This window comes from Bubalus bubalis, chromosome 12 (genome assembly GCF_019923935.1).
Source record: "Bubalus bubalis isolate 160015118507 breed Murrah chromosome 12, NDDB_SH_1, whole genome shotgun sequence".
NCBI lineage: Eukaryota > Metazoa > Chordata > Mammalia > Artiodactyla > Bovidae > Bubalus > Bubalus bubalis.
In genome coordinates this window covers 11,786,858-11,814,552 of record NC_059168.1, presented here as the reverse complement: position 1 = coordinate 11,814,552, position 27,695 = coordinate 11,786,858, and the positions used below count along the sequence as shown (strand labels likewise).

The 27,695-nt window shown below is 36.7% G+C and overlaps 1 protein-coding gene across 6 annotated transcripts in view; it reads right to left on the bottom strand.

Moving 5' to 3' along the window:
- Positions 1-27,695, bottom strand: part of EXOC6B (exocyst complex component 6B) — a 723,334-nt gene that overhangs the window by 373,157 nt on the left and 322,482 nt on the right. For all 6 annotated transcript variants that reach the window (XM_045162201.1, XM_045162198.1, XM_045162202.1 and 3 more), the window contains one exon: positions 7,400-7,468. In XM_045162201.1, coding sequence (XP_045018136.1) covers positions 7,400-7,468 — 69 coding nt within the window. The remainder of the gene's footprint in view (positions 1-7,399; positions 7,469-27,695) is intronic.

The following is a 27,695-nucleotide window of genomic DNA, read 5'->3' as shown; positions in this document are numbered from 1 at the left end:
TGGCCCCATCTATAAGACCATGACCGAAATCTGACCTCCTGTTACAATACGTGAACTCCTGCCCTACTGATAAGGCTGGCAGATATAAGTAGGATTTTTCAAATAATCCTTTGGGAATTTATAAGCAGCACAGCCATAAAAGGGGGGTGAATGGAAGGTCGGTTTCACTAAAAATAATAAATATTGCCATGTTTATTCAAAGTGTGCCTTGTTATCCTCCAGGCCAAAAGTTCAGATAAACACTATTGTAAATGACAAATATTAGAACTTTTTGTTACTTCTGTTATGATCCTTCCGTTGGACACCAATAGAACTGTTTTCCCTTGTATAAGCCCCAGCTCTGATATTGTATAACACTGACCGAGACTAGGATACTGGATTCATTTGCAGGTCAAAAGGAGGGTAGTTATATTTCAAAATAAAAAACTTGTATTTAGCATTATATTCTACTAATACTAAGTATTAAGTGCTATAGTATTATAAGTATTAAGACTAAGTGTTATAGTCTACTGTAGAAAAAGGATGCCTATTGAGAATACAATGATATAATATAGTAAGCACTAATGTAAATATGCACCAGGTTCTATAGTAGTGCAAAGAGAAACAGCATCCACTGTGCTTAACCCGAAACATCAGGAAAATTTGCTAGAGGACTTGAGTAGCAAATAAATATGAATCTGTAAAATAGAATGGGAAGAGTAATTCAAGCAGAAGCACTAGCATGAAGACAGGATGAGCTGCGTGAAACAGCATGGTATATTCAATGAACCGGAAGCATTTCAGTATCAGTAAAGGAAGGTGGGAACCAGCAGGAAAAACAGCAGACTGGACATAGAAAACCTACTATGCTTTCATAAGCTGGGTCTTCTTCTATACCTCTACATTTTACTCCACAGATGACCAATTAGAGCATTTTACACAGACATCATTGATCAGATTTATATGATAGATTATTAACACACTACAGTGAGAAGTGAGTGAGGGGTTAAGACACAAGGTAGGGAGAACAGTTAGGAGACAGTTTTCAGTAATCTTGATGAGAATCTAAACTAGAGCAATCATTTTAGGAAAGGAGAAGGTGAAGTAAAATGACACCTAAGAGGTAACACTTGGAAGATCTGAGATCTGGATACGTTATTAAAATAGGAAGGGATTCAGCAGTTAACTTAGTTTTAGATTGTAAACTATCAAAGTCATAAACTGCTAAAAAGTCCAGTAACATACAGATTCAGGGTAGTGGTATAAACAGAAGATAAATACACTAGGTTGATGAAAGAATGAAAAGTGAAGAAGTCGAGACAAGTATAGAAATGGAAAAGAATGAGAAAGAGAAGGTTTAGTTTCTCCTCACTCCTCATTTCTCTATTCCTAAATCTTTTCTTAAAGCCTAACTCTTGAAATTCCCTTGGACTGCAAGGAGATCAAAGCAGTCAATCCTAAAAGAAATTAACCCAAAATATTCATTAGAAGGACTGATGCTGAAGCCAAAACTCCAAAATTTTGTCCACCTCATATGAAGAACCAACTCACTGGAAAAGACCTTGATGCTGGGCAAGATTGAAGGCAGGAAGAGAAAGGGGCAACAGAGGATGAGATGGTTGAATAGTATCACCGATTCAACGGACATAAGTTTGAGCAAACTCTGGGAGATAGTGAAAGACAGGGAAGCCTGGCACGCTGCAGTTCATGGGGTTACAAAGAGCCAGACACGAGTTAGAGACTAAATAACAACAAGTAAAATGCTAATATGAACTATATCAGGAAATAAGAAAATATTTATGTTACAAATATTTATATTAAGTAATCTATTTTTAAATATCATTGTCATTAATAATATGAGGAACTACCTTTTATCACATAATAATACAAATTAGTGACTTGAGAATAAGGAAACAAATACAGAAAAGTGATAAATTATGGCCCCCAAAAACCTGAGAAAAGATTCAACCCTAGAAGTTATACATGATTTGGCTCTTGTTTTAGCAAATGAGATAACTGGGTTCTTATTTAAAGTCCGTATAGGTTGAGCACAGCAACATCTAAAAACTAAACATGTATTCCAAAAAATACATAGCTGACTTCTTACCACCCTAGTTGAAGGTTGTACCTTTCAAAACTTGTAAGAAACATTACAAATGGGGAAAGAGGCTTGTTTCTGCCATAAGAAAGTGAAGTTGCTCAGTCGTGTCCAACTCTTTGGAACCCCATGGACTGTACCCTACCAGGCTCCTCTGTCCATGGAATTTTCCAGGCAAGAGTACTGGAGTGGGTTGCCTTTTCCTTCTCCAGGGGATCTTCCCAACCCAGGGATCAAACCTGGGTCTTCAGCATTGCAGGCAGACACTTTACCATCTGAGCCACCAGGGAAGCCCCACATTAAAATTAACAAACACTAAATATTTCAATATTATTGAATGTATTTTGAAATGGGCAGTTTAAGGCCCTCTTTTTTGTTCTTACAATTTAAGACTATATAGACTTTGTATATTTAAGAATGTGTGAATTTTAAATAATTGATAAAGATTGCATGTTGATGGCAGAAACTACAACCTCTATCAACATGTCTATACTTTGTCATATACTTTGAAAAATACCTATAACATGTCTCATGACTAGCATCAGAGACACATACTTTTTGACATATTAACTACCATTTATTAAATGCCAACTAATTATTTAATGCCAACTAAGCCAGGCAACGTTCACACCATACCATAACTGCACTAAGTAGGTAATTATTGGGCTTCTCTGGTGGCTCAGATGGTAAAGAATCTGCCTGCAATGCAGAGGACCTGGGTTCAATCCTTGGGTTGGGAAAACCCCCTGGAGAAGTGAATGACTACCAACTTCAATATTCTTGCCCAGAGAATTCCATGGACAGAGGAGCCTGACAGGCTACAGACCATGGGGTCCCAAAGAGTAAGATGGAACTGAACATTATTATCACATTTTATATATGAGAAAGCTGAGATCTGGGTAACTTGCTTAACACCACTACTATGTAAACAAATTACTTTAGTACTCTTATGACTCACTACTAGATTTCTCACTTGAGGAACTAATATACACACAGTGATAAGATATAGTGCTGTCATATTATAGTCATTCAAATGTTGTAACTTATTTCCTGACAGATTATAATTTTGTAAAAGCATAAATCCTTGATTGAGGCCACCAGGGAAGCCCTATCCATCTTCACGTACTACTTATTTATCTATTCATTTAACTAATATTTATTGAGTACCTACACCAAGAACTCTTGTTGGTACTGAGGATATAACATCAAACAAACTACCCATTTTCCTATACTTTATGAGGAAATATTCACTTGATTTACAATTATGAGGCTTATAATAAAATTTAAAATTTTATATAAGCAAATATGGTTCTTTAGCTATACATTCTATTGAAGAGAGTAAACAAAATCATGACGCATACGCTCTTAGTCACTCAGTCATGTCTGACTCTTTGCAACCCTGTGTACTATAGCCCAGCAGACTTCTCTGTCCATGGAATTTTCCAGATAAGGATACTGGAGTGGGTCAGAGAAGTAAGATAATATGGGAAAAAGGAGGAGGAAGTATGTGGCAAATGAAAAATGCATATTACTGAATGTGATTTCTACTCAACTTTCAATAAATAGATAACTTTTATGTTACATAAATCATTTCGTAAGACCAAAAGAAGGGAAGGATGTTCAACAATTCTAATGAGGTTAAAATAACACTGACTTACAAACCACACAGGAAAATACAAAAAAAAAAAAAAAGAAGAAGAGTAAGAACAACACTAGGCCTGTGTTACTCATAGCCATACACATAAATACAAAAAAGATTAAAAATAAAATAGACAAAAAGAAGTCAAATTCCACAGGGAGTTAAAGAAAGGCAGTGATTTACATCCTTAACAAGTTGGATTTATCTAAGAATAAAAGAATTGTTTACTATCAAAAGTATCTACCAATGAAAGCCATCACCTTCATGAATTAAAGAATAAAAACCACAGCATTTTATCAATATATTTGGAAAACAAATTCAATAAAATTCAATACTCATTTATGGTTTTATAAAAAAAAATATAAGTCTAGGAATAACTAGATAAAGAATATTTACCAAAATCCTATTGCAAACATCAGTTAATGGAGAAACTTTAGATACTCTCTCTTTGAATTTAGAAATCAGAGAAGGATGTCCATTATCACTTTACTGAACAGTTCAGTAAATGATGATCCTGGTCAATACAACATCACAATAGAAAGAACAGAGATAAATGGTTAGGAAGAAAAGAAACAAATATCTGCATATGCTATGATCAACCACACAGAAAACCTATCATAAACCAAAAAACAAACTATAATAACTAACAAAAGAATTGAGCAGGTTGCCAGATGTAGGTTAACTTGTAAAAACCAGTAGTGTTTCTCAATATCAGCAATAATTTTAGAAATTAAAGCAGAAAATAGCAACAAAAACTAAGTGTTCTGCTAGTAACTAAACAAAAAGTGCCCAAGACTATTAACAGAGAAAAATAAAGCTTAATTAAATAACTTTAAAGTAGACCTTATTCTTCCATAAATGGGATGACTTAGCATTATAAAGTGATCATTTTTTCCCAAAATTTATCTATAACTTCAACTGACTAAAAGTAGGCAGTTCAGAGAAGAAAAATCTTAAAGGATTAATGGCACCCCACTCCAGTACTCTTGCCCGGAAAATCCCATGGACAGAGGAGCCTGGTGGGCTGCAGTCCATGGGTTCATTAAGAGTCAGACACGACTGAGCAACTTCACTTTCACTTTTCACTTTCATGCATTGGAGAAGGAAATGGCAACCCACTCCAGTGTTCTTGCCTGGAGAATCTTGGGGACGGGGAGCCTGGTGGGCTACCATCTATGGGGTCACAGAGAGTTGGACAGGACTGAAGCGACTCAGCAGCAGTAGCAGCAGGTTCAAAAAGAGAAGTATAATGTTACCAGTATTCAGAGAAATGCAAATGAAAATGATATCAATATCCATCAGGTTATCAGAAATTAGAAATTGGTAAAATTAAATATTATACATGTACCTTACAACCAAGAATTTCATACCTAAAGTATAGAAACTTACAAGTCCATAGGAGGGCATTTATTTGTTACAACAGAATATACTAGGCAGTTTAAGAGTTGATTGAAGGGAATGGCAATCCATTCCAGCATTCTTGCCTGGAGAATCCCATGGACAGAGAAGCCTGGTGGGCCACAGTCCAAGGGGTCACAAAGAGTCGGACACAACTGAATGACTAACACATACTAAGGTAATAGATAATTAAAACACAGCAAATACAAATGGGATCAATTAAATATCACATATAAGCAGGAGGCAATGAACCAAATATACAAACTATAATGAGGAACTGATATTAAAAATAGGACTAAACAAAAGATATAAGAAATAGAACTAGGTCCATAAGACAATACTATTTGAATAAGTTAAAATCAAATACAAAGTTACTATATACTTTTCAAAAACAAAAACATAACCACAATCATATGTTAAACATAATAGAGTTAGTACAACTGGGGATGAGAGACAAGTGGAGTTATGGACAGGGGATGAATGGAAAAACCATGATAAAATGCAATACAGCAGGGGACCTTGTATGAGATGACAAAAAAAGCATGTCACAAACTAAGATGTAAATAATTTATTTAATTCTCCTGGTGGCTCAGAGGGTAAAGCATATGACTGCAATGAGGGAGACCTGGGTTCGATCCCTGGGTTGTAAAGATCCCCTGGAGAAGGGAATAGCGAACAACTCCAGTATTCTTGCCTGCAGAATTCCATGGATGAAGGAGCCTGGAAGGCTACAGTCCATGCGGTAGTAAAGAGTCGGACACACTGAGTGACTTTCACACACATGATATTAAAAAGAAGTAGTCAACTTATTTCAGATGTTTTGATACAATTTTATCTATATCTTGCTTCAATCATGCCCGACTCTCTGTGACCCCATGGACTATACAGTCCATGGAATTCTCCGGGCCAGAATACTGGAGTAGGTAGCCGTTCCCTTCTTCAGGGGATCTTCCCAGCCCAGGGATCAAACCCAGGTCTCTGGCACTGCAGGCGGATTCTTTACCAGCTGAGCCACCAGGGAAGCCCCATTTTTATACAAAAGAATGATGAACAGAGAAAAGGAATAGAGAGTGAGAAAAGAGGGAGAGGTGAAGAGGGAAACAGACAGCAACAAGTGAGAGGAGGAAGAGGAGAAGAAGCTTTCAGTTCTTTTCTCAGGCTACTAAAGTGAAGTCGCTCAGTCATGTCCACCTCTTTGCGACCCCATGGACTGCAGCCTACCAGGCTCCTCTGCCCATGGGATTTTCCAGGCAAGAGTACTGGAGTGGGGGTGCCATTTCCTTCTCGAGGGATCTTCCCGACCCAGGGATGGAACTCAGGTCTCCTGCATTGCAGGCAGACACTTTACCCTCTGAGCCACCAGGGAAGCTCTCAAGCTACTGGAGGTTACCAAAAACACTTCAGGCTATAAAGTCCACCCAAACTATCTGGAGTAATGATACTTTGGTAAATATATAAGGAAAGAATATGGATAACACACTAGGCAATAAGACATATTCAAATAGACTGAAAACCTGATAGAAGATTCACTGAATTTTGCTATAAAATGTATTGATAATGAACTTTTCTAATCAATTTGTCTTTGATGATACTTTAGAGTTTAATTTTTTTACTGATTGTATGTATCTGTGTGTCTGCACGTAGGTATATTACCATGAAGGATAAAGCGCCTTTCTTAGAATGACATTGATATCCACAGTATTTCTCCTCAGAGAAGTTCCTCTTTCCATATGTGTTACATGACAAAGGAGTAATTACCATCAGGAATAAAAAATCTTATTTTAATATTTGAAGATAGGCTATTGTTATATGAATAACACATTTTTAAATTAACAGTAGAAATTCAAATTTGTGTGTCACTATTTTTAGCTATAATCTAATAATCTGTTGATGACTGACAGAAATTAATGTTACTAGTTACCACATATGACATGGCAAAGATAAATAAAAGATTCAGGAAGAAATGAAAAGATTATTTTTTAATAAATGATATTCCTTTAAAAAAGGAGAAGGGAGCGGCAGAGGATGAGATGGTTAAACAGAATCACTGATTCAACAGACATGAATTTGAGCAAACTCTGGGAGATAGTGGAGGACAGAGGAGCCTGGTGTGCTACAGTCCATGGGGTCTCAAGAGTCAGACATGACTTAGTGACTGAATAACAATAACAATTCCTTAATAATAGTTTCTTATTCCTTAACAATAAGAAGAAAAACTATCAAATATGAGAAAGCAGAGATTTGAATTCAATATAGAGTTTTATTAGGCAAAGCCAAAGACTCACCAAGACAGAATATATGTGTAGACATCGATAAACAGGAGAGAAATCAACCAAATCTTGGGCCCCAGGTACCTGCAAAACAACCAAAATTGTCACAAAATATTCAAACAAAGCTAAAAAGAGCAATAGCACTCATTTTTAATACTAAAGTGTTAAAACAAAACAAAGTATGCTTCAAGAAACCTAGTTTTAGCATTTCAGTCATAGATTAAAAAACAGTGAGGCTATCACCAAGGTTGGGACACAGAACTGAAGAACAGATAACAGAGAAGAGTAACAGGTGTCTCTGGTCTTGCATATGCTTTTAGAGATACACTTGGAGGCTGCAGAAAAAAAGCAGGAAAGGGCATTAGAATCTGTGAATATTTAAGACTGCATGCAGTCAAATACAGAAATACTCCAAGAAGAGAGGGGAGATGATATTTTAAAAAATAAGATAATGAAAGGAAAAATCAAACCTAGAGTATCAACAAATTATAGTATGAAAAATGCATACAGATTAATCCTAGACATCAAACAAGGAAAGTAAAACAAAAAACTAGAACTGCAATACAGTCACAGTGCTAAAACTGATGCATTACAATTGTGATGATGAATAAGTCACAATGTTCTTTGACCTCAATTTCCTCATCTGAAAAAGAAAAATATTAGTTGACCTAAATAAATTTAATAAGAATAAAAGGAAACACTAGAAAGCAAGTATTAAGCAAAACAGAACAAAAAAGAAAAGACACAATTACATGAAGATATACAGCAGTCAAAATATAGACTAAAATAAAAACTAAAGACTAAATAAAGACAAAGACTAAAGTTTTTAGTACAACACTAGTAACTGTGATTATCTGAATACGAGCAGCAGGCACATCTAAATTGGATTGGGCTGATTCATGATTATAAGGTCAGTTTCCTTTACTTCATAAAAGTAAACCTCATATCTTCTTTGGGAGAACTGATTCTTCATCAAGATGCTGTTTCTAATGAAACCTATTCATCCTGCAATTCAATAGTACAATATCCACTTTCTTTTCCCTTCAAAACCATCACATGTCTCTACGTATTGGTTCAAATTTATTGGCTATTCTGTTTATTTGCTTTGCATCCATGAGATCAGAAATTAAACCTCTATGTTTAGGAATCTCACTCAATATATTATGTATCTATAAGCACTCCAAACAAACGTTTTTGTGGCTCCAAAGACTGATAAGGTGCTCAAGATCCTACACCATGGCCAAAGCATAGTTTTACTTAAAAAAAAAAAAAACAATCTAGAAGAGTTAGCGAGCACTGCCAAATTACCAAGAAAAACATTTCATGGACAGGCACCATGTAGGTAAAGAAAAGTATGATTAAAAAGCATGTAAAAATTCTAACTTTAAGGATACAAATGGACATTCATTTTCATCTTAACACAACAAGGGGCAATAGGTGATCATTACAGGCCCTCTTCTTTAAAATGACTGCAACATTAAGCACCTTTACAGTCGCTCCTCTTTGATTCTGAAGTGGAGATTTCAAGGAAATTTATTTTATTTTTCCGGAAAATCAGAGCCTACTAGTGAAAACTGTAGCTAAGTGAAAAACAATTTCAAAAGAAGAAATATAGAAAATTCCCATAAAATTATATTTACAATAGTATTTAAATTACCTAAAAATTACATGTGTACATGAAAAAGACAAGAACAGAAATGCATTAAAAAAATTACTTTGATCTGTGTGGAAAATTAAACTTTTCCCTTTTATTTAGAATTAATGATTATAAAGTTATTTTTAGAAGTATATACCTTTAAAAATATTAAGAACATTCTACTTAATTTTAAACAACAAATTTAATCACAACTTTGTTTCTATGTTCTTCATACAGTTTATTTTGTTTTGCTTTGAACTCAAAGCCTTTCATTCAAAAGGAAACTGCTTCTAGCCATTGCTCAGTCAGAGTCTTAGCCCTTTCACATGTCAGACCCATCCTTAAAGAATGAACATCCCACCTTAGGGGACAATTTCCCAAGAAATCTGTGACAAATAACCTAATGGGGCCCTTTACTAATGGCATGGGAAGACTGGTTTTTCTGGACCAACTAAAAAATAGATATAATTAGAGAAGAGACAAAGGCCTTTTCTGTCATCTCCACCAAATATTTACAACCAAATCTATTCTCTGTGAGGCTGTCTTGACATCATCATATTCAGCTTCTAACTGTTTAAAGTACTCTGACGCAGAAGGGCCATCAACGCTATTTCCTAGCCTCTGAAATCATAATCCAGTTAAGTCCTCCTAAGGACATGCTTTCCTGCCTTGAAGGTGGTACACAGAAATCAAGATAAAAAGGAGCAGAATGGGGCTTAAGTTCACAAACTTTACTTCCACCCTCCAAATAGTCTACTATTTAGAGATAATTTTTCCTTCATGCTCCCTTCTGTGAGGAACACTAGGAACACTGTGAGGAAACCAGAAGAGTGCTGTGAGGAGAAAGGTATGTAAAGCATGCACTGACTCATGTTGCTTTGAGCTAAATGTGTTTTCTCTGCTTCCACTAATGAAAAAGAATCACATCTACAGAAAGGTGAAAGGAGGAGAGCAACGTACACTGTACGTGAAGGAATGCTACATGTTTGGAAGGATAAGAAATGAACTTTCAAAAACCGAAATAAATGGGAGTGAGTACCAGAACAAAAGGCAGTGTTTCCTGACTCAAATAAATAGTCTGCCTCAAGGTCCACATTTTGCTCCCCATTTAAACTGCTAAATCTCTGTCGGAGCTGTCTTCATTCTTCTTCCCCTCAGTTGTCCCTCCCTCCCCTCAAGTTGCAAAGAATGATTCAAGCAGGTTTAGGTTTCAGCTGGGACAGAGGGAGGGGTCCAAGGACACTTTCCTAAGCTAACAATGACTGCCTTTAATGGTTTCTGTCTCCTAACAAAAGCCATGACTCCGTCTTTATCAGCTTCATCTAATTTTTCCTTTCCAAAGTAAATAACACAGCCCTTGCATTTTACACATGTCCAACTTTGACAAATCATTATCGACTAAGACTATAACTGATAAGAGATAACTTTGTGGTAGGACGCTGTCATTTCCTTTCATAAGGGCTTTCTTTCTGAGATACAGAAACATGATTAAAATAGTTAAACATTTCCTCTGCATGGCAGTCAGGAACTCAAGACATTAAGATACTGCAGTCTGTATTTTTCTAGTTCAAACAGATCTATCTTCATACCAACAGTAGTCACAAACAATGCACTTAAGATTATCCCACTTTTTTAACTAGTTGTTTTCCTTAAGAATTCACATGAAATAATTTCATCACCAAGGACAGCAGCTGCCTAATTCCCTATATAGTTTCTGAAGAGAGTCCCTTCAAACCTCTTTATTGTCAGGAAGGAGCAAATAGTAGGTAAAATTTTAGATTATGTAAATGAGAAATCCGGGCTTCCCAGGTGGTGCTAGTGGTAAAGAACCCGCTTGCCAATGAAAGAGGCATAAAAGACATGGGTTCAATTCCTGAGTCAGGAAGATCCCCTGGAGGAGGGCATGGTAATCCACTCCAGTATTCATGCCTAGAATCCCATGGACAGAGGAGCCTGGTGGCCTATAGTCCATAGGGTCGCAAGGAGTCAGACACACTGCACTGACTTAACACACACACAACCAAGAAATGTATGCCTGAGAGCACACTATTTGCTGTTTTTCAGTCACTCAGTCGTGTCCGACTCTTTGCAACCCCATGGGCTGCAGCACACCAGGTTTCCCTGTCCACCGTCTCCCAGACCTTGCTCAAACTCATGTTCATAGAGTCGGTGGTGCCATCCAACCATCTCATCCTCTGTCATCCCTTTCTCCTCCTGCCTTCAATCTTTCCCAGCAACAGGGTCTTTTCTAATGAGTCAGCTCTTCGCATCAGGTGGCCAAAGTATTAGAGCTTCAGCTTCAGCATCAGTCCTTCCAATGAATAGACTGATTTTCTTTAGGATTGACTGGTCTGATCTCCTTGAAGCCCAAGGGACTCTCAAGAGCCTTCTTCAACACCACAGTTTAAAAGCATCAATTCTTCAGCACTCAGTCTTCTTTATGCTCCAACTCTCACATCCATACATGACTACTGGAAAAACCACAGCTTTGACTCGATGGACCTTTGTTGGCAATGTAATGGCTCTGGTTTTTAATGAGCTTTCCAGGTTTGTCATAGCTTTTCTTCCAAGGAGCAAGCATCATTTAATTTCATGGCTGCAGTCACCATCTACAGTGATTTTGGAACCCAAGAAAATAAAGTCTATCACTGTTTCCACTGTTTCTCCATCCTTCTGTCATGAAGTGATGGGACCAGATGCCATGATCTTCATTTCCTGAATGTTGAAAAAGTGTTAGCCAGTTTTTTCACTCTTCTTTTTCACTTCCATCAAGAGGTTCTTTAGTTCCTCTTCACTTTCTGCCATAAGGGTGGTGTTATCTGCATATCTGAAGTTACTGATATTTCTCCCACCAATCTTGATTTCAGCTTTCCTTCATCCAGCCCAGCATCTCACATGATGTACTCTGCATATAAGTTAAATAAACAGGGTGACAACACACAGCCTTGACATACTCCTTTCCCAATTTTGAATCAGTCCATTGTTCCATGTCTGGTTCTAACTGTTGCTTCTTGACCTGCATACAGGTTTCTCAGGAGGCCAGTAAGGTGGCAGGTACAGAGAGCACAATATAAATTATATAAATTAAGAGAGTGCTAGTGCTAAGTCACTTCAATCATGTCCAATTCTATGCAATCCTATGGACCACAGCACTCGAGGCTCCTCTGTCCATGGTATTCTGCAGGCAAGAATCCTGGAGTGGATTGCCATTCCCTTCTCCAGGGGATTTTCCCAACCCAGGGATCGAACCTGCATCTCTTAAGTCTCCTACATTGGCAGGCAGGTTCTTTATCACTAGCACCACTTGGGAAGCCCATGAAATTAAGAAAACTTGGATATATTTTAAATTAACAGATAATAATCAGCTGTTAAAATAATCTATGGATGACTGGCCTACCACATCCACAGAGAGATATCATCAAGGCAACAACTACATTCAACAATTATACATTCACATACCCACCAGAGATATGTGCCATTAGATACCAATCTATAAGGCTAATTTGACTGTTTCAACCTTATATACTTATGATAAAAATTAACAGCTTTAGTCAAAGCAATTATTCCTAATTATTGTGTATAGACTATTTGTTGTTAAATACCATTATATCCATCAATACACCAGCTGTCACATGATGCCACTACATAGATGGCAAAAAGAGTCTGGAGACAGAGGATACTGAAAAAAAGAAAAGCTAACCTTTCTGTAAATAGGATTAATGAAAAGCACCTAGAAAAAAATAGTCTATGAACCTCTGTACACAACATACATTAGATAAGATATAAAGATTCAGAGGAGAAATGGGAATATTAGATATCAAGAAGAAAAGAAAGAGTATTTCTCATTATGAAAATTCTTGCAAAACATCAGGATTTGGTTTTATGATACGTTTTTCTTGTTTTCTAATATATCTTAGTTCAAGTCAAAGGAAATCTCTGAAAATGGAAAGGCTAGTGGATAAGTTAGTCTCATAAATGATAAGGAAAATGATTTAGTTTTTTTAAAGGAGATTTTTATTTTAAAATAATGACACTCAAGCTTTATCAGATATATTCACTTAATAGTTTTATAACACAACCTTCCCCCTCAAAAAAAAGGAGTTAAAATTTAGCTCTCTCCATAGCTTCAAAGACTCACTAGTGAACGGAGGAGGGGGAAAGAGTATCTGCAGGTAACATTCAGATAAATCTACCTGCTTTCCCTCTAAGTAGGCCCGGGAGATACACACACACATACACATACACACACACACACACACACACACACACATCATTTACATCATTTATCTTTTTCTCATGAACTCTTTCAAAGCAGGTGGACCTTCCAAAAAGAGTATGACAGAAGTTTGTAAAAAATTTAGATATGCTTCTCACTAATTATTTGGGTCATTCTTGATCTTGAAAATACTTTTTGATTACCACTTAACATAAAACAGAATTTTGGTACTTTGGTTTCTTGGTATTGATAAATGAATGTAGGGACTTGGTACCTATTTCTGAAAATTACTTGACTCTCAAGTTACTAAAATGTACCAGGTATTTTTCTCAAGAGAGAAAACAACAAATGATTAGCTAAAGGGGCACTGCCTTTGAATTCAGAAGATCAACTGTGACTGCCTATATTATGTCCAGAAGCCAAGAAGTACCTGGCAGACATTTTTTACCAGTGTGCATTTCTGAACTATTTGACTTACAAATTTCAGAGAAAAAAAAGGGTAAAATTCACTTGGACATAAGCTCTAATAGAGCTGGACTAACACCACAGACACACCAACAAACTAGAAGATAGGACTCTAAGTGACTAGGGTGAGTAAAAGGATAAAAAACATTCTAAGCCTTTGAACACTCAAGAATACCCTGACCAGAGCCCTACCCTAAAAGTATAGCATTTTTTTCTATTGAGCATCTCACAAATTACTCAACTTCTTCCTGAAAAATCCCTAAGTAGATTACCACTTAATTAATTCATGTTTGCACTAAACAGAAGAAAATCAGGAAAGATAACAGCATTTCTCCTTATTGAGGCATTACAAAAAACCTTGCGACCAAATCAAATGAGAGTCCTTTAAGAATTCTCTGCTTGAACCTGAACACTAGGAAATAAAGATTGAACTGATCTTTATTTAACAATGGTCTACTGTATGCTAGGACTTCCCTCATAGCTCAGTCAGTAAAGAATCTGCCAGGTCTAGCAGACCTGGCTTCGATTCCTGGATTGGGAAGATCCCCTGGAGAAGGAAAGGGCAACCCACTCCAGTATTCTTGCCTGGAGAATCCCATGGACAGAGGAGCCTGGCAGGCTACAGTCCATGGGGGTCACAAGAGTCGGACATGACTTAGCAACTGAAGGGAGAGAGAGAGACTGTATGCTAAGAAACTCTAAACTATCAGGCAAAAAGGAAATTTAGCATGAATGTGGTATTAAATATAAAAGTTCTAAGGGGAGGAAAAGTTAAGCTGATCAAAAGTAGGTAGAAGAAAATCTTATTATAGGTAAAGAACTAATATCCCTAATATATAAGCAAATCATAAAAATTGAAGGGGAAAAAAATCAGAAAAAAATGGGTAAAAAAACGAACAGATAGCTTACTGGGGAAAAAAATACAAATGCCTCTCAAACTTCTCAGATACCACATTTCACCCATAGTAATAGGAATGCAAATTTAAAACTATACAGAGATACTATCTTTCATTTATGCAACTGGCAAAAAATAAAAAACTTAACAAAATTCTCCCTGAAAGAAGCTGTAAGAAAATAAGCATCTCATACATGGCTGGTAGTGGGGAGGTGCAGAAAATGGTTCAACCTCTATAGAGCAGAATTTCACATTATCCAACAAGACTACACATGCATTTATCCCTTGAATCAGCAATCTAGAAACCTACCCTGAAGAAACATCTCCAACTATATATAAAACAATTCTCAGGTTTGGGGGTTTACTATAAAACTTTTTTTTAAGTTTTAAGGTATTTTGCATAGAGGAAAATTCATCCTGTCTAGTGACAACTTTCTAGAACAACTTAATGTTCTAAAACAATCCATCTAGTCCTATAATCACTGTCACAATCTAGATTTTAAAAGAAGGTTCCACCACCCCCAAAATTTCCATCATGTCCCTCTGTAGTCAAATTACTCCATAATGTTCAGCCCTTGCCAAACACTGATCCATTTCCTGTCCCTAGAGTTTTGCCTTTTCAAGAATGTCATATAAAGAGACTCATACCGTATATAACCTTTGAATCTGGCTTCTTTCATTCAGCATAAAGTATTTGAGATTCATTTGTGTTGTTTCATGTATCTATAGTTTACTTCTTTTTACTTCAAAGTGACACTCTAATTATGGATATACCATGGTTCATTTTTATCTCTTCACTCACTGAAGAACACTTGGGTTGCTTCTACTTTCTGCAATGTATGAATAAAGTTGCTATAAAAATTCAGGTAGATGTTACTGTGTAAACATAATGGGTAAATTCCTAGGAGTGAGACTGCTGGGTCACATGATAAGTGTATGTTCAACTTTATAAATTCACTAACAGACTCTTTTCCAAACTGACTGAACCATTTTGCATTTTTACAGCAAATGCACAGCTGTCCTGCACCCTGCCAGTACCTGGTATTGTTAGTATTTTGTTGAGCTAATTAAAATAGCTCTATAACAGAAACACTATACTTTTACAGGAAAAGATTAGAAATCATTAAATTCCTACATACAGGAGATTAGCTGAATAAACTATGGTACATTCAAAAATGGAGTACAATTTAGTAGTAAAAATAGAATGAGAACAATTTCCAGGAACTGATATAAAAATCATTATTTTCAGGATATATTTTCAAATGAAAAAACAAAGTACAAAACATATATATATGCATTATGCTGTTAATGTTATATAAGGTATGAGAAAGAGTATGTATACACGCCACAAACACAAACTCACAATATTGATTACTTACAAAGGGTGGGTAAGATCAGGAGGGAGAGATAAAGAGAAGAGTAGGATTTCAAGTGAACATACTGTCTTATATAACTCTGCCTTTTGAACCATGTTCATATTTTATATAGTCAAAAAATTAAACTAATAAGGATAGGGAACCTCCAAAAATTACAAAAAAAGAAATCAATGAGCCTAAGACTATATAAATTGGATAATGAGCACACACAAGAAACTAAAATAGCCAACAAACATCTGAACAAAACATTTTGAACAATATAGCTCCACTGCATTTAAGATGAAAAGAACAGCAAAGAAATCTTGAACTTAGTAAGTTTACTGCTTTTAGTGATATATGCATAGAAATTCTGAAACTATTTTGGGCATTATAATTAGGCAAATGAGTAAATATTTTAATACTCTGGGAACCAGAATTCTCAGACACAAATATGCAACAGAAGAGGAAGAGCTATGATATCAGGTTTAAATTAGAAGCATCAGACTTAACTTACAATTTATAAAAATATCTCTGCCAGTGTAGTATGTATATTTCTTAATTCTGTCCACAAAAGGAGCACACCCAATGCCTGTATCTTGGTTTCTAAATACCGTTCTCCAGTAAAAGGAACAAGAATTCTTTGACAAAACAGCTAATGCTGGGGCTGGGGCAAAACCTGGAGTGAACCCATCCTGTGCGAGAAAATGAATGAGATGCTCAGAACTGACAGAGACACAGCAGAGCACAATGAATGAGACTCAAGTTTGGAACAAATGGAGAATCAAAATGAAAGACAAGAATGGACTATAAGCAGCTGTATACTAAAATATATAAGTGCCAACACGGAGACAAAAAAAAAAAAGGAAAGGGAGAAAAGTAAATTTCTTCTTTTAGAAGAATGCCAACCAATCAATGTGAATCAAATGGTAAAGATAGAAAAATCACTATTTTATAATTCCCATAGTAATACATGATTCAGGAAAGAATCATCAATCAATTCTAAAACCAATAGGTGAAAAACAGTAGAGAAATCTGGTAGACACCACCTTAATCAACTGTGTACTTCCTGATATGATGCACTGAAAAGAACATAATACTTCTTTTGTAATATTCTTGCCAAAAATTATTAACCTGAATCTAATCATGGGGGTGTACCATATGTACCTAAATACAAGAACATTAAAGGAGAATAAATATACATAAAAATTAAATGCAACATGTGATACATGTCTACATATGATTGCAGGAAAAAAATGAAAGAAAAAACTGCTATAATATTGGGACAACTGGGGAAATTTGTATATAAGTTATATATTAAATTCCTGAGTGTGATTATTTTATTGTGATAATGTGGAAGGATGTCATTCTCAGAAAACAAGTCAATGTACTGAGAGTTCAAATATGATGGATAAAATATACCACTTTCCTTCAAATGACAGATTTAACAGGGACAGTAGGGAAGAATGAAGAATAAAATTGACTTTCAAAATCATTTTTCTGAGAGAAAAGGCTCTAAATTTAATAATGGAATATTAAGTGAAGAGTCTGTGTGTATGTGTGTGTGTGTGTGTGTATGTGTGTGTGTGTGTGTATGTGTATTCAATACATCACACTGTATGTCAATTATACTTTAATTGACATGTAGCATATTTAATTAAAAATTCTTATAAATAAGTAAAAGATAAATAAGTACAGAAGAGGTGAGATTCAACTAGTCCTCATGGAAAAGTAGAATTTGGTATTACAGAGACGGAATGGGGGAAAGTACATTCCCTATTCGGGGTTAATAGCAACTTCGCACATAGTTAAAGTGGTGGCTGAAAAAGCAACAAGTACATAAAGTAGATATTCAAGAAAACCTGAAAAGATAGGTAAACCTTTATAATTAAGGCAAAAAATTTCAAAACAAAACTTTTATACTATCAGAAAATGAAAAAAATTTTAAGATCCTAAATCAATGTAAGCCATAATAAATTTTTGCCAATGGATAGACTTAAAAGATCAAACACTAGGAATGAGAAAAGCAAAATAGAATACATAAAGCATGTCACACTGCTTTCATTCAACTCTGTCAACTGTCTTTATTGCCACTTGTTTATAAATATAGGTACTTACTTTTCGTTTGACTACATTTATCCTTAACAGACCAGTTTTCATCAAGAACAGAAATGGAAAATGCAAAGCCAGCAGGGGTTAGTGGATACAGGCAATCAGCAAAGCAGGCCAGCACATTAAAGTGTATTCTCTTAACAGATATACTGGACTACTACTCATTTTTACAATTAACTATATTGTCATTATTTTTTCCCAAACATGTGGTCCTGACAGTATATCTTCCATTTTCCTATTTTTATTACACACTTGTTAAAAGCAATAATATATTTCCCTCAGCACCTGCACAAATAAGATGAGAAACAGCAATATCCAACATGCAGACACAACAGGGGTTGTGGATTAGTGGAAAACCATATCCTTTGTAGCAACCTTGCAGTTTACCTAACTAACAGTACGTAAACAAATTAAAAGAAGTAACAAACAAACTGGAATATGAGATGTGCCAGAAATGTGGCAACAATGAAGTATTCTAAGAATGCAGAAGCTCTAAGTAACCTTAGGACAAAGCAGAAATCATAGGCCCTGCTTCTTCAAACTATGTCTTACTCAATCAATATTGCTTTATTTCAATAGATTTTTGTTTGTTTGTTTACAATAGATGGTATCATTACCATTTTTTGGTACATCATCAAAAAATATATCAAGATATATTTCATCTTTATTGCAAAAAAAAGCACAGTCAGAATGCTACAATGTTAACTATTATATACTGGTAGGATTGTAAGTGCCAAGCACTATGACAAAACATTATATAAATTACTTCAGTCAATCCTCACAACAACCCTACTCTCTGTAGGTATTACTGGCCACTTTCTCACAAATAATATATCATCTTAAATGGTTCTTTGCACTCTATCTTCCAATATTTCAAAAATAATATTTCTGATGACTCTAATACATTCTCAAACTAAACTGTTCACTACTTCTAAGGATTTTTAAAGTTCTGTCTAGACATTTAGAAATAAGCAATAACATCTGAATATACCACAGTAAGATATAAAGATTCAAAACAAATTTCTAACATCAAAACCAGGCCGGACAAGTGCACCACTCTCCACTCTCCCCACGAAGCAGCGAAGGTCCCATCACAACTGGAGGGCATGCATGGTCCACATGAGGGACAGCCTGTGAGCACCTGGTTTTCTGGTGGCCAGGGGAGACTGTGCTTCCAGGCCACATGGATCATATCTTATAAAGCACACTCCTTTAAGACTGAGAGAGACAGCTGTTTCACCTAACACATTTAGACAAACAGAGAGTCGGCTAAACGAAGAGACAAAGGAACATATTCCAAAACCAAATAAGGAGACATATGCCCTGAAACAGACCTTGATGAAACAGAGATAAGCAACCAACCTGATAAAGAGTTTAAAGTAACAGTCTTAAAGATATTCACCAAACTCAGGAGTAGAATGAATGAATACAGTGAAATCCTCAACAAAAAGATAGAAAATATAAGAAAGTACTAAACAGCAGTTATAACTCACTGAAAAATACACTTTGGGGATTCAACAGCAGATTGGATTAAAACATAAGAAAGAATCAATGAGCTGGAAGAAAAACATGGACATCACATAGAAAAAGGTGAAAAATGAAAAAAGAATCTTAAAAAGTGAATATACCTCAAGGGTTTATCTGAGACAACATTAAGTGGAATTATGTTCACATTATAGAAGTTTCAGAAGGGAAAGATAAGACAAAGGGTCGGAAAACTTAGAAAAGGGTCAGAAAAAATAATGGCTGAAAAACTTGCCCAAGCTGGGGAAGGAAACAGACATTCAGGTCTAGAAGTCAAGAGACTTCCAAGAAAGATGACAACAAGGAGAAGCACAACAAGACACATTATAATTAAAATGGTAAGAGTAAGGACTAAGAGAGAACTCTAACAGCAATAAGAGAAAAACAACTTCATTCATTCTTTCATTTCAGTCGCTCAGTCGAGTCTGACTCTTTGTGACCCCATGAACTGCATGCAGCACACCAGGCGTCCCTGTCCATCACCAACTCCCGGAGTTCACTCAAACTCATGTCCATTGAGTCAGTGATGCCATCCAACCATCTCATCCTCTGTCGTCCCCTTCTCCTCCTGCCCTCGATCTTTCCCATCATCAGGGTCTTTTCAAATTAGTCAGCTCTTCACATCAGGTGGCCAAAGTATTGGAGCTTCAGCTTCAACATCAGTCCTTCCAATGAACAACCAGGACAGACCTCCTTTAGGATGGACTGGTTGAATCTCCTTGCAGTCCAAGGGACTCTCAAAAGTCTTCTCCAACACCACAGTTCAAAAACATCAATTCTTCGGCACTCAGCTTTCTTTATAGTCCAACTCTCACATCCATACATGACTACTGGAAAAAACATAGCCTTGACTAAACGGACCATTGTTGACAAGGTAATGTCTCTGCTTTTGAATATGCTATCTAGGTTGGTCATAACTTTCCTTCCAAGGAGCAAAGCGTCTTTTAATTTCACGGCTGCAATAACCATCTGCAGTGATTTTGGAGCCCAAAAAATGAAAGTCTGACACTGTTTCTACTGTTTCCCCATCTATTTCCCATGAAGTGATGGGACCAGATGCCATGATCTTAGTTTTCTGAATGTTGAGCTTTAAGCCAACTTTTTCACTTTCATCAAGAGGCTTTTTAGTTCTTCTTCACTTTCTGCCGTAAGGGTGGTATCATCTGCATATCTGAGGTTATTGATATTTCTCCCGGCAATCTTGATTCCAGCTTGTGCTTCTTCCAGCCCAGCATTTCTCATGATGTACTCTGCATAGAAGTTAAATAAGCAGGGTGACAATATACAGCCTTGATATACTCCTTTTCCTATTTGGAACCAGTCTGTCGTTCCATGTCCAGTTCCAACTGTTGCTTCCTGACCTGCATACAGGTTTCTCAAGAGGAAGGTCAGGTGGTTTGGTATTCCCATCTCTTTCAGAATTTTCCACAGTTTAAAATTTATTATATACAAAAAAAAAAAATCCTTATAAAGCTTCCAGCAGATTTATCAGAAGAAACTCTACAGGCCATAAGTGAGTGGCATGGCGTATTCAAATTGCTAAAAGGAAAATTTTTCCAACCAATATTTCTCTAATCGGCAAGTTTGTCATTCAAAATTAAAGATGAGGTAAAGGTTTTCCAAATAAGCAAAAGCTCAAGAAGTTAGCTTCCTTGGTGGCTCATACTGTGAAGAATCTGCCTGCAATACAGGAGACCTGGGTTTGATCCCTGGGTTGGGAAGATTCCCTAGAGGAGGGCATGGCTACCAGTATTCTTGGCTGGAGAATCCCCAAGGACAGAGGAGCCTGGAGGGCTACAATCCACGGGGGTCGCAAAGAGTCGGACACAACTGAGCAACTAAGCACAGCACGGCAAAGAAGTTTATCACCACTAAAGTGGACTTACAAGAAATGTTACAGGGAATTCCCTAAGTTGAAAAAAAAAAAAAACAACATTAACTGATAAAAAGAAAACACAGGAAAGTAAAAATCTCATGGGAAAACGTAAGCAAGATACACCCTGAGGAAACCAGAACTGAAAGCGATACATGTACCCTAATGTTCACTCCAGCACTATTTACAGTAGCTAGAACATGGAAACAACCTAGATGTCCATCGGCAGATGAATGGACAAGGAAGTTGTGGTGCATACACACAGTGGAATATTACTCAGCTACAAAAAGGAATGCATCTGAGACAGTTCTAATGAGGTGGATGAACCTGGAGCTTAATATACAGAGTGAAGCAAGTCAGAAAGAGAAAGACAAATACTGATATTTACACATATATATGGTATTTAGGGGAGAAGGCAATGGTACCCCACTCCAGTACTCTTGCCTGGAAAATCCCATGGACGGAGGAGCCTGGTAGGCTGTAGTCCATGGGGTCGCTAAGAGTCGGGCACGACTGAACGACTTCACTTTCACTTTTCACTTTCATGAATTGGAGAGGAAAATGGCAACCCACTCCAGTATTCTTGCCTGGAGAATCCCGGGGACAGAGGAGCCTGGTGGGCTGCCGTCTATGGGGTCGCACAGAGTTGGACACGACTGAAGCGACTTAGCAGCAGCAGCAGCATGGAATATAGGAAAACAGTACCAATGATCCTACATGCAGGACACGGACGTAAAGAACAGACTTTTGGACTCAGTGGAAGAAGGGGAGAATGGGATGACTTGAGAGAATAGCATTAAAACCTGGACATTACTATATGTAAAACAGATGGCCAGTGCAAGATTGATACATGAAGCAGGTAGCCAGAGCCAGTGGTCTGGGACAACCCAGAGGGATAGAGTGGGGAGGGAGGTCAGAGGGAGGCTCAGGATGCGGGGGACACATGTATACCTGTGGCCAATTCATGCTGATGTATGGCAAAAATCATCACAACACTGTAAAGCAATTATCCTCCAATTAAAATAAATAAATTAATTAAAAATTTTAAAAAAGAAGGTAGCCAATCAAGCACTTATAAAGCTACCATAAAGCTTAAGAGACAAAAGAAGTAAACTTAGCTAAAAAAAATACAATAATTTTCTAAGGAAACATAAATAAAAAGATGCAAAATGTGACATCAAAAACATAAAATGTGGTGGGGGTAGTAAAAATTTAGAATTGTGTAATGTACCCAATACATATATAATTATGACTGATTTGTGCTGTTATATGGTAGAAATTAACACAACATTGTAAAGCAATTTTCCTCCAATTAAAAAAGAAATTAAATGAATAAACTTAAGAAGATTGAGATCATATTAAGCATTTTTCACAGTCACAATGCTATGAAAACAGAAATCAATTACAAGAAGAAAACTGAACCAAAAAACCCAGAAAAATGTGGGAATTAAACAATATGCTACCAAACAACCAGTGGGTCATTGAAGAAATCAAAAGTAAAATTAAAAAAAATACCTAGAGACAAAGAAAAATGGAAATATTACATACTGAAGTCTTTAAGATGCAGCAAATGTAGTTCTCAGAGGGAAGTCAACAGCAGTCCAGGACTACTTCAAGAAATAATAGAAATCTAATTTTAATGCTAAGGAACTAGAAAAAGAAGAACAAATCAAAGTCCAAAGTTAGTAGATAAAAGAAAATAATAAGATCAGTGCAGAAATAAATGAAATAGAAATTAAAAAGACAACTGTTCAGTCACTAAGTCATACCAGACTCCTTGAGACCCCATAAGCTGCAGCACACCAGGCTTCCCTGTCCTTCACTATCTCCTGGAGTTTGCTCAAACTTATGTCCATTGAGTCAGTGATGCTGACTATCCAACTATCTCATTCTCTGAAATAACATGATCTACTGGAAAAGGGAATGGTAAACCACTTCAATATTCTTGCCCTGAGAACCCCATGAACAGTATGTAAAGGCAAAAAGACAATAGAAAAGATCAATGAAACTAAGAGGTGGTTCTTTAACAAGAAAAATAAAATTGACAAGCCTTTAGACAAAGCAAGAAAAAAAGCAAAAGGAGTCAAATAACATCAGGAATAAAGAGAAATTATAACCAATACCACAAAAACACAAAGAATGGTAAGAGAATACTATGAACAATAATATGCCAACAAATTGGACAGCCTAGAAGAAACAGATAAAACATATAGTCTACCAAGATGGAATAGTGAGGAAACAGAAAAGCTGAATGGACTGATTACTAGCAAGGAGACTGAATACTAATCAAAAACCTCCCAATAAACAAAAGGCCTAGACCAGATGGCTTCACTGGTGAATCATCCTAAATATTTGAAAAAGATTCAATACCTATCCTTCTCAAACTCGGGCACCCCAGGTGGTGCTAACAGTAAAGAACTGCCTACCAATGCACCAGACATAAGAGACAAGGGTTCAATCCTTGAGTCAGGAAGATCCTCTGGAGGAGAGCATGGCAACCCACTCCAGTATTCTTGCCTGGAGAATCTGGTGGAGAGAGGCCCCAGCAGGCTATAGTCCATAGCGTTACAAAGAGTCAGACATGACTGAAGTGACTTAGCATACATGCATGCTTCTCAAAGTCTTCCCCCCATCCCTGCCAAAAAAAAAAAAAGAATAGGAAGGAATGCTTCCAAGCACTTTTTATGATGCCATGATTACCCTGACACCACAACCAGACAAGGACAACATCAAAAAGAAAACCTGTATACAGGCTAATATCCCTGATGAACATAGAGGTAAAAATCTTCAACAATATATTAACAAACTGAATTTGACAATACATTAAAAGGATTATACACCACAATCAAGTGGGATTTACTCCAGGGATCAAGGATGGTTCTACATCTAAAATCTATGTGATACATCACACTAACAAAATAAAGGAGAAACATATGATCATCTCAATGCAGAAAAAGCTTTTAATAAAATTCAAGGTTCATATACCATAAAAACTCTCGATAAAGTGGGTGTAGAGGGAATATGCCTGTGTGCTAAGTCACTTCAGTCACATGTGACTCTTTGTGACCCTAGGGACCATACCCTGCCAGTCTCCTCTGTCCAGTGATAGAGGGAATATACTTCAACATACTAAAGGCCATATATGACAGACCCACAGCTAACACCATAGCCAACAGTGAAAAGCTTAATGTTATTCTTCTAAGATCAGAAATAAAACAAGGATGTCCACTCTCACCACTTTTATTCAAAAAAGTATTCAAAGTCCTAGCTAAAGCAATTAGGCAAGGCAATTAAATAAAAGCATCCAAATTAGAAACAAAGAAGTAAAACTGTCAAGGTTTGCAGATGACATGATACTATATTTAGAAACCCCTAAAGACCCCACCAAAAAAAAATCAGAACTAATCAATGAACTCAGCAAAGTTCCAGGATATTAAATCAATACACAGAAATCCATGGCATTTCCTGTAGCCTATCAGGCTCCTCCGTCCATGGGATTTTCCAGGCAAGAGTGCTGGAGTGGATTGCCATTTCCTTCTCCAGGGGATCTTCCTGACCCAGGAAGCGAACCCGGGTCTCCTGCATTGCAGGCAAATGCTTTACCGTCTGAGCCACCAGGAAAGCCTGTACAACAGTATTGAAATATCAGAAAAGAAATTAAGAAAACAATCCAATTTACAACTGCATCAAAAAGAATAAAATATCCAGGATTAAATTTAACCAAGGAGATAAAAGGCCTGTACACTGAAAACTCTAAGACTGATGAAAGAAATTAAAGAAGACTCAAGTAAGTGAAAAAAACATTCCATGCTCAAGGAATAGAAGAGTTCAGTTCAGTTCAGTTCAGTCGCTCAGTCGTGTCTGACTCTTTGCGACCCCATGAATCGCAGCACGCCAGGCCTCCCTGTCCATCACCAACTCCCGGAGTTCACTCAGACTCACATCCATCGAGTCAGTGATGCCATCCATCCAGCCATCTCATCCTCTGTTGTCCCCTTCTCCTCCTGCCCCCAATCCCTCTCAGCATCAGAGTCTTTTCCAATGAGTCAACTCTTCGCATGAGGTGGCCAAAGTACTGGAGTTTCAGCTTTAGCATCATTCCTTCCAAAGAAATCCCAGGGCTGATCTCCTTCAGAATGGACTGGTTGGATCTCCTTGCAGTCCAAGAGACTCTCAAGAGTCTTCTCCAACACCACAGTTCAAAAGCATCAATTCTTCGGCGCTCAGCCTTCTTCACAATCCAACTCTCACATCCATACATGACCACAGGAAAAACCATAGCCTTGACTAGACGGACCTTTGTTGGCAAAGTAATGTTTCTGCTTTTCAATATGCTATCTAGGTTGGACATAAATTTCCTTCCAAGGAGTAAGCATCTTTTAATTTCATGGCCACAGTCACCATCTGCAGTGACTTTGGAGCCCAAAAAAATAAAGTCTGACACTGTTTCCACTGTTTCCCCATCTATTTCCCATGAAGTGATGGGACTGGATGCCATGATCTTCGTTTTCTGAATGCTGAGCTTTAAGCCAACTTTTTCACTCTCCTCTTTCACCTTCATCAAGAGGCTTTTTAGTCCCTCTTCACTTTCTGCCATAAGGGTGGTGTCATCTGCATATCTGAGGTTATTGAGATTTCTCCTGGCAATCTTGATTCCAGCTTGTATTTCTTCCAGTCCAGCGTTTCTCATGATGTACTCTGCATATAAGTTAAATAAGCAGGGTGACAATATACAGCCTTAACACTGTTAAAATGTTCATAATATCCAAAACCATCTACAGATTCAATGAAAAGTGAAAGTGAAATCATTCAGTCATGTCTGACTCTTTGTGATCCCATGGACTGTAGCCTACCAGGCTCCTCTGTTCATGGGATTTTCCAGGCAAAGGTACTGGAGTGGGCTGCCCTTTCTTTCTCCAGGGGATCTTCCCGACCCAGGGATCAAACCCAGGTCTCCCTCATTGCAGGCAGATAAATCCCTATCAAAATTCCCATGGAATATTTCACAGAACTAGAAAAAACAATTCTAAAGTCTGTATGGAACCACAAAAGATCCCAAATAGTCAAAACAATCTTGAAAAACAACAGAGCCAGAGAGACCATGATCGTGATTTCAAACTATACTACAAAGCTATAGTAATCAAAACAAAATGGCAGTGGCCCAAAAGCAGACATGCAGGCCAATGAAACATAATTAAGAGCCCAAAAACTATCTACACATATGTGGACAGTTATCACATTACTGAACAGAGACATATGAAAACATCTTTTGTTACCCAAACATTATCGACCAGAGACTTTTCAATATTCACTTATATAACAAATCACTGGCCACGGGCATTAGTTTCTGCAAAACTCTCCTGGTCAATAAAGAGTTAATTTATGATGAAGAAGCAAAGAATATATAATGCAATGGAGAAAGGACTGTCTCTTCAATAAATGGTGTTGGGAAATTGGACAGCTACAGACAGAGGGATGAAACCGAACCACTATATTAAAGTACACACAAAAATTAGCACAAAACTGTTTAAAGACTTAAATGTAAGACCTGAAACCATAAAATTCCTGGAAAACAAACACAAGAGGTAATCTCATTGACTGCTGTCTTAGTGATGATTTTTGGATCTAACTCCAAAAGGAAGGGAAACAAAAGCAAAAGTAAACAAATGGGACTATATCAAACTAAGAAGCTTTTGCACAGCAAAGGAAATCATCATTAAAACAAAAAACAACCTACTGAATGGAAGAAGATGTTTGCAAATCACATATCTGATAAAGAGTTAATATTTAAAACATATATAGAACCCGCAACTCAACAACAAAAAATAAACAGTCCAATTTAAAAAATGGGAAAATAAACTCAATATACAATTTTCTAAAGACATACAGGTGGCTAAAATCACATAAAAAGATGTTCAACATCACTATTTACTACAGAAATGCAAATAAAAGCCACAATATCATCTTACATTCATCAGAATGAAAAAGCTTTTGTTAAAGCTTTAACAAATGGCTTTAACTTTAACAAAAAGTTAAAAAATAACAAATACTGGAGAGGATATAGAGAAAAGGGAACACTCAAATATGGTTAGTGGGATTGTAAATTGGTGCAGCTATTATGAAAAACAGTACAGAGATTCCTCAAAAACTTGAGAATAAAACTACCATATTATCCAGGTATTGCAACTACTGGGTGTATATATACATATATAAAGAATATGAAAACCTAATTCAAAAA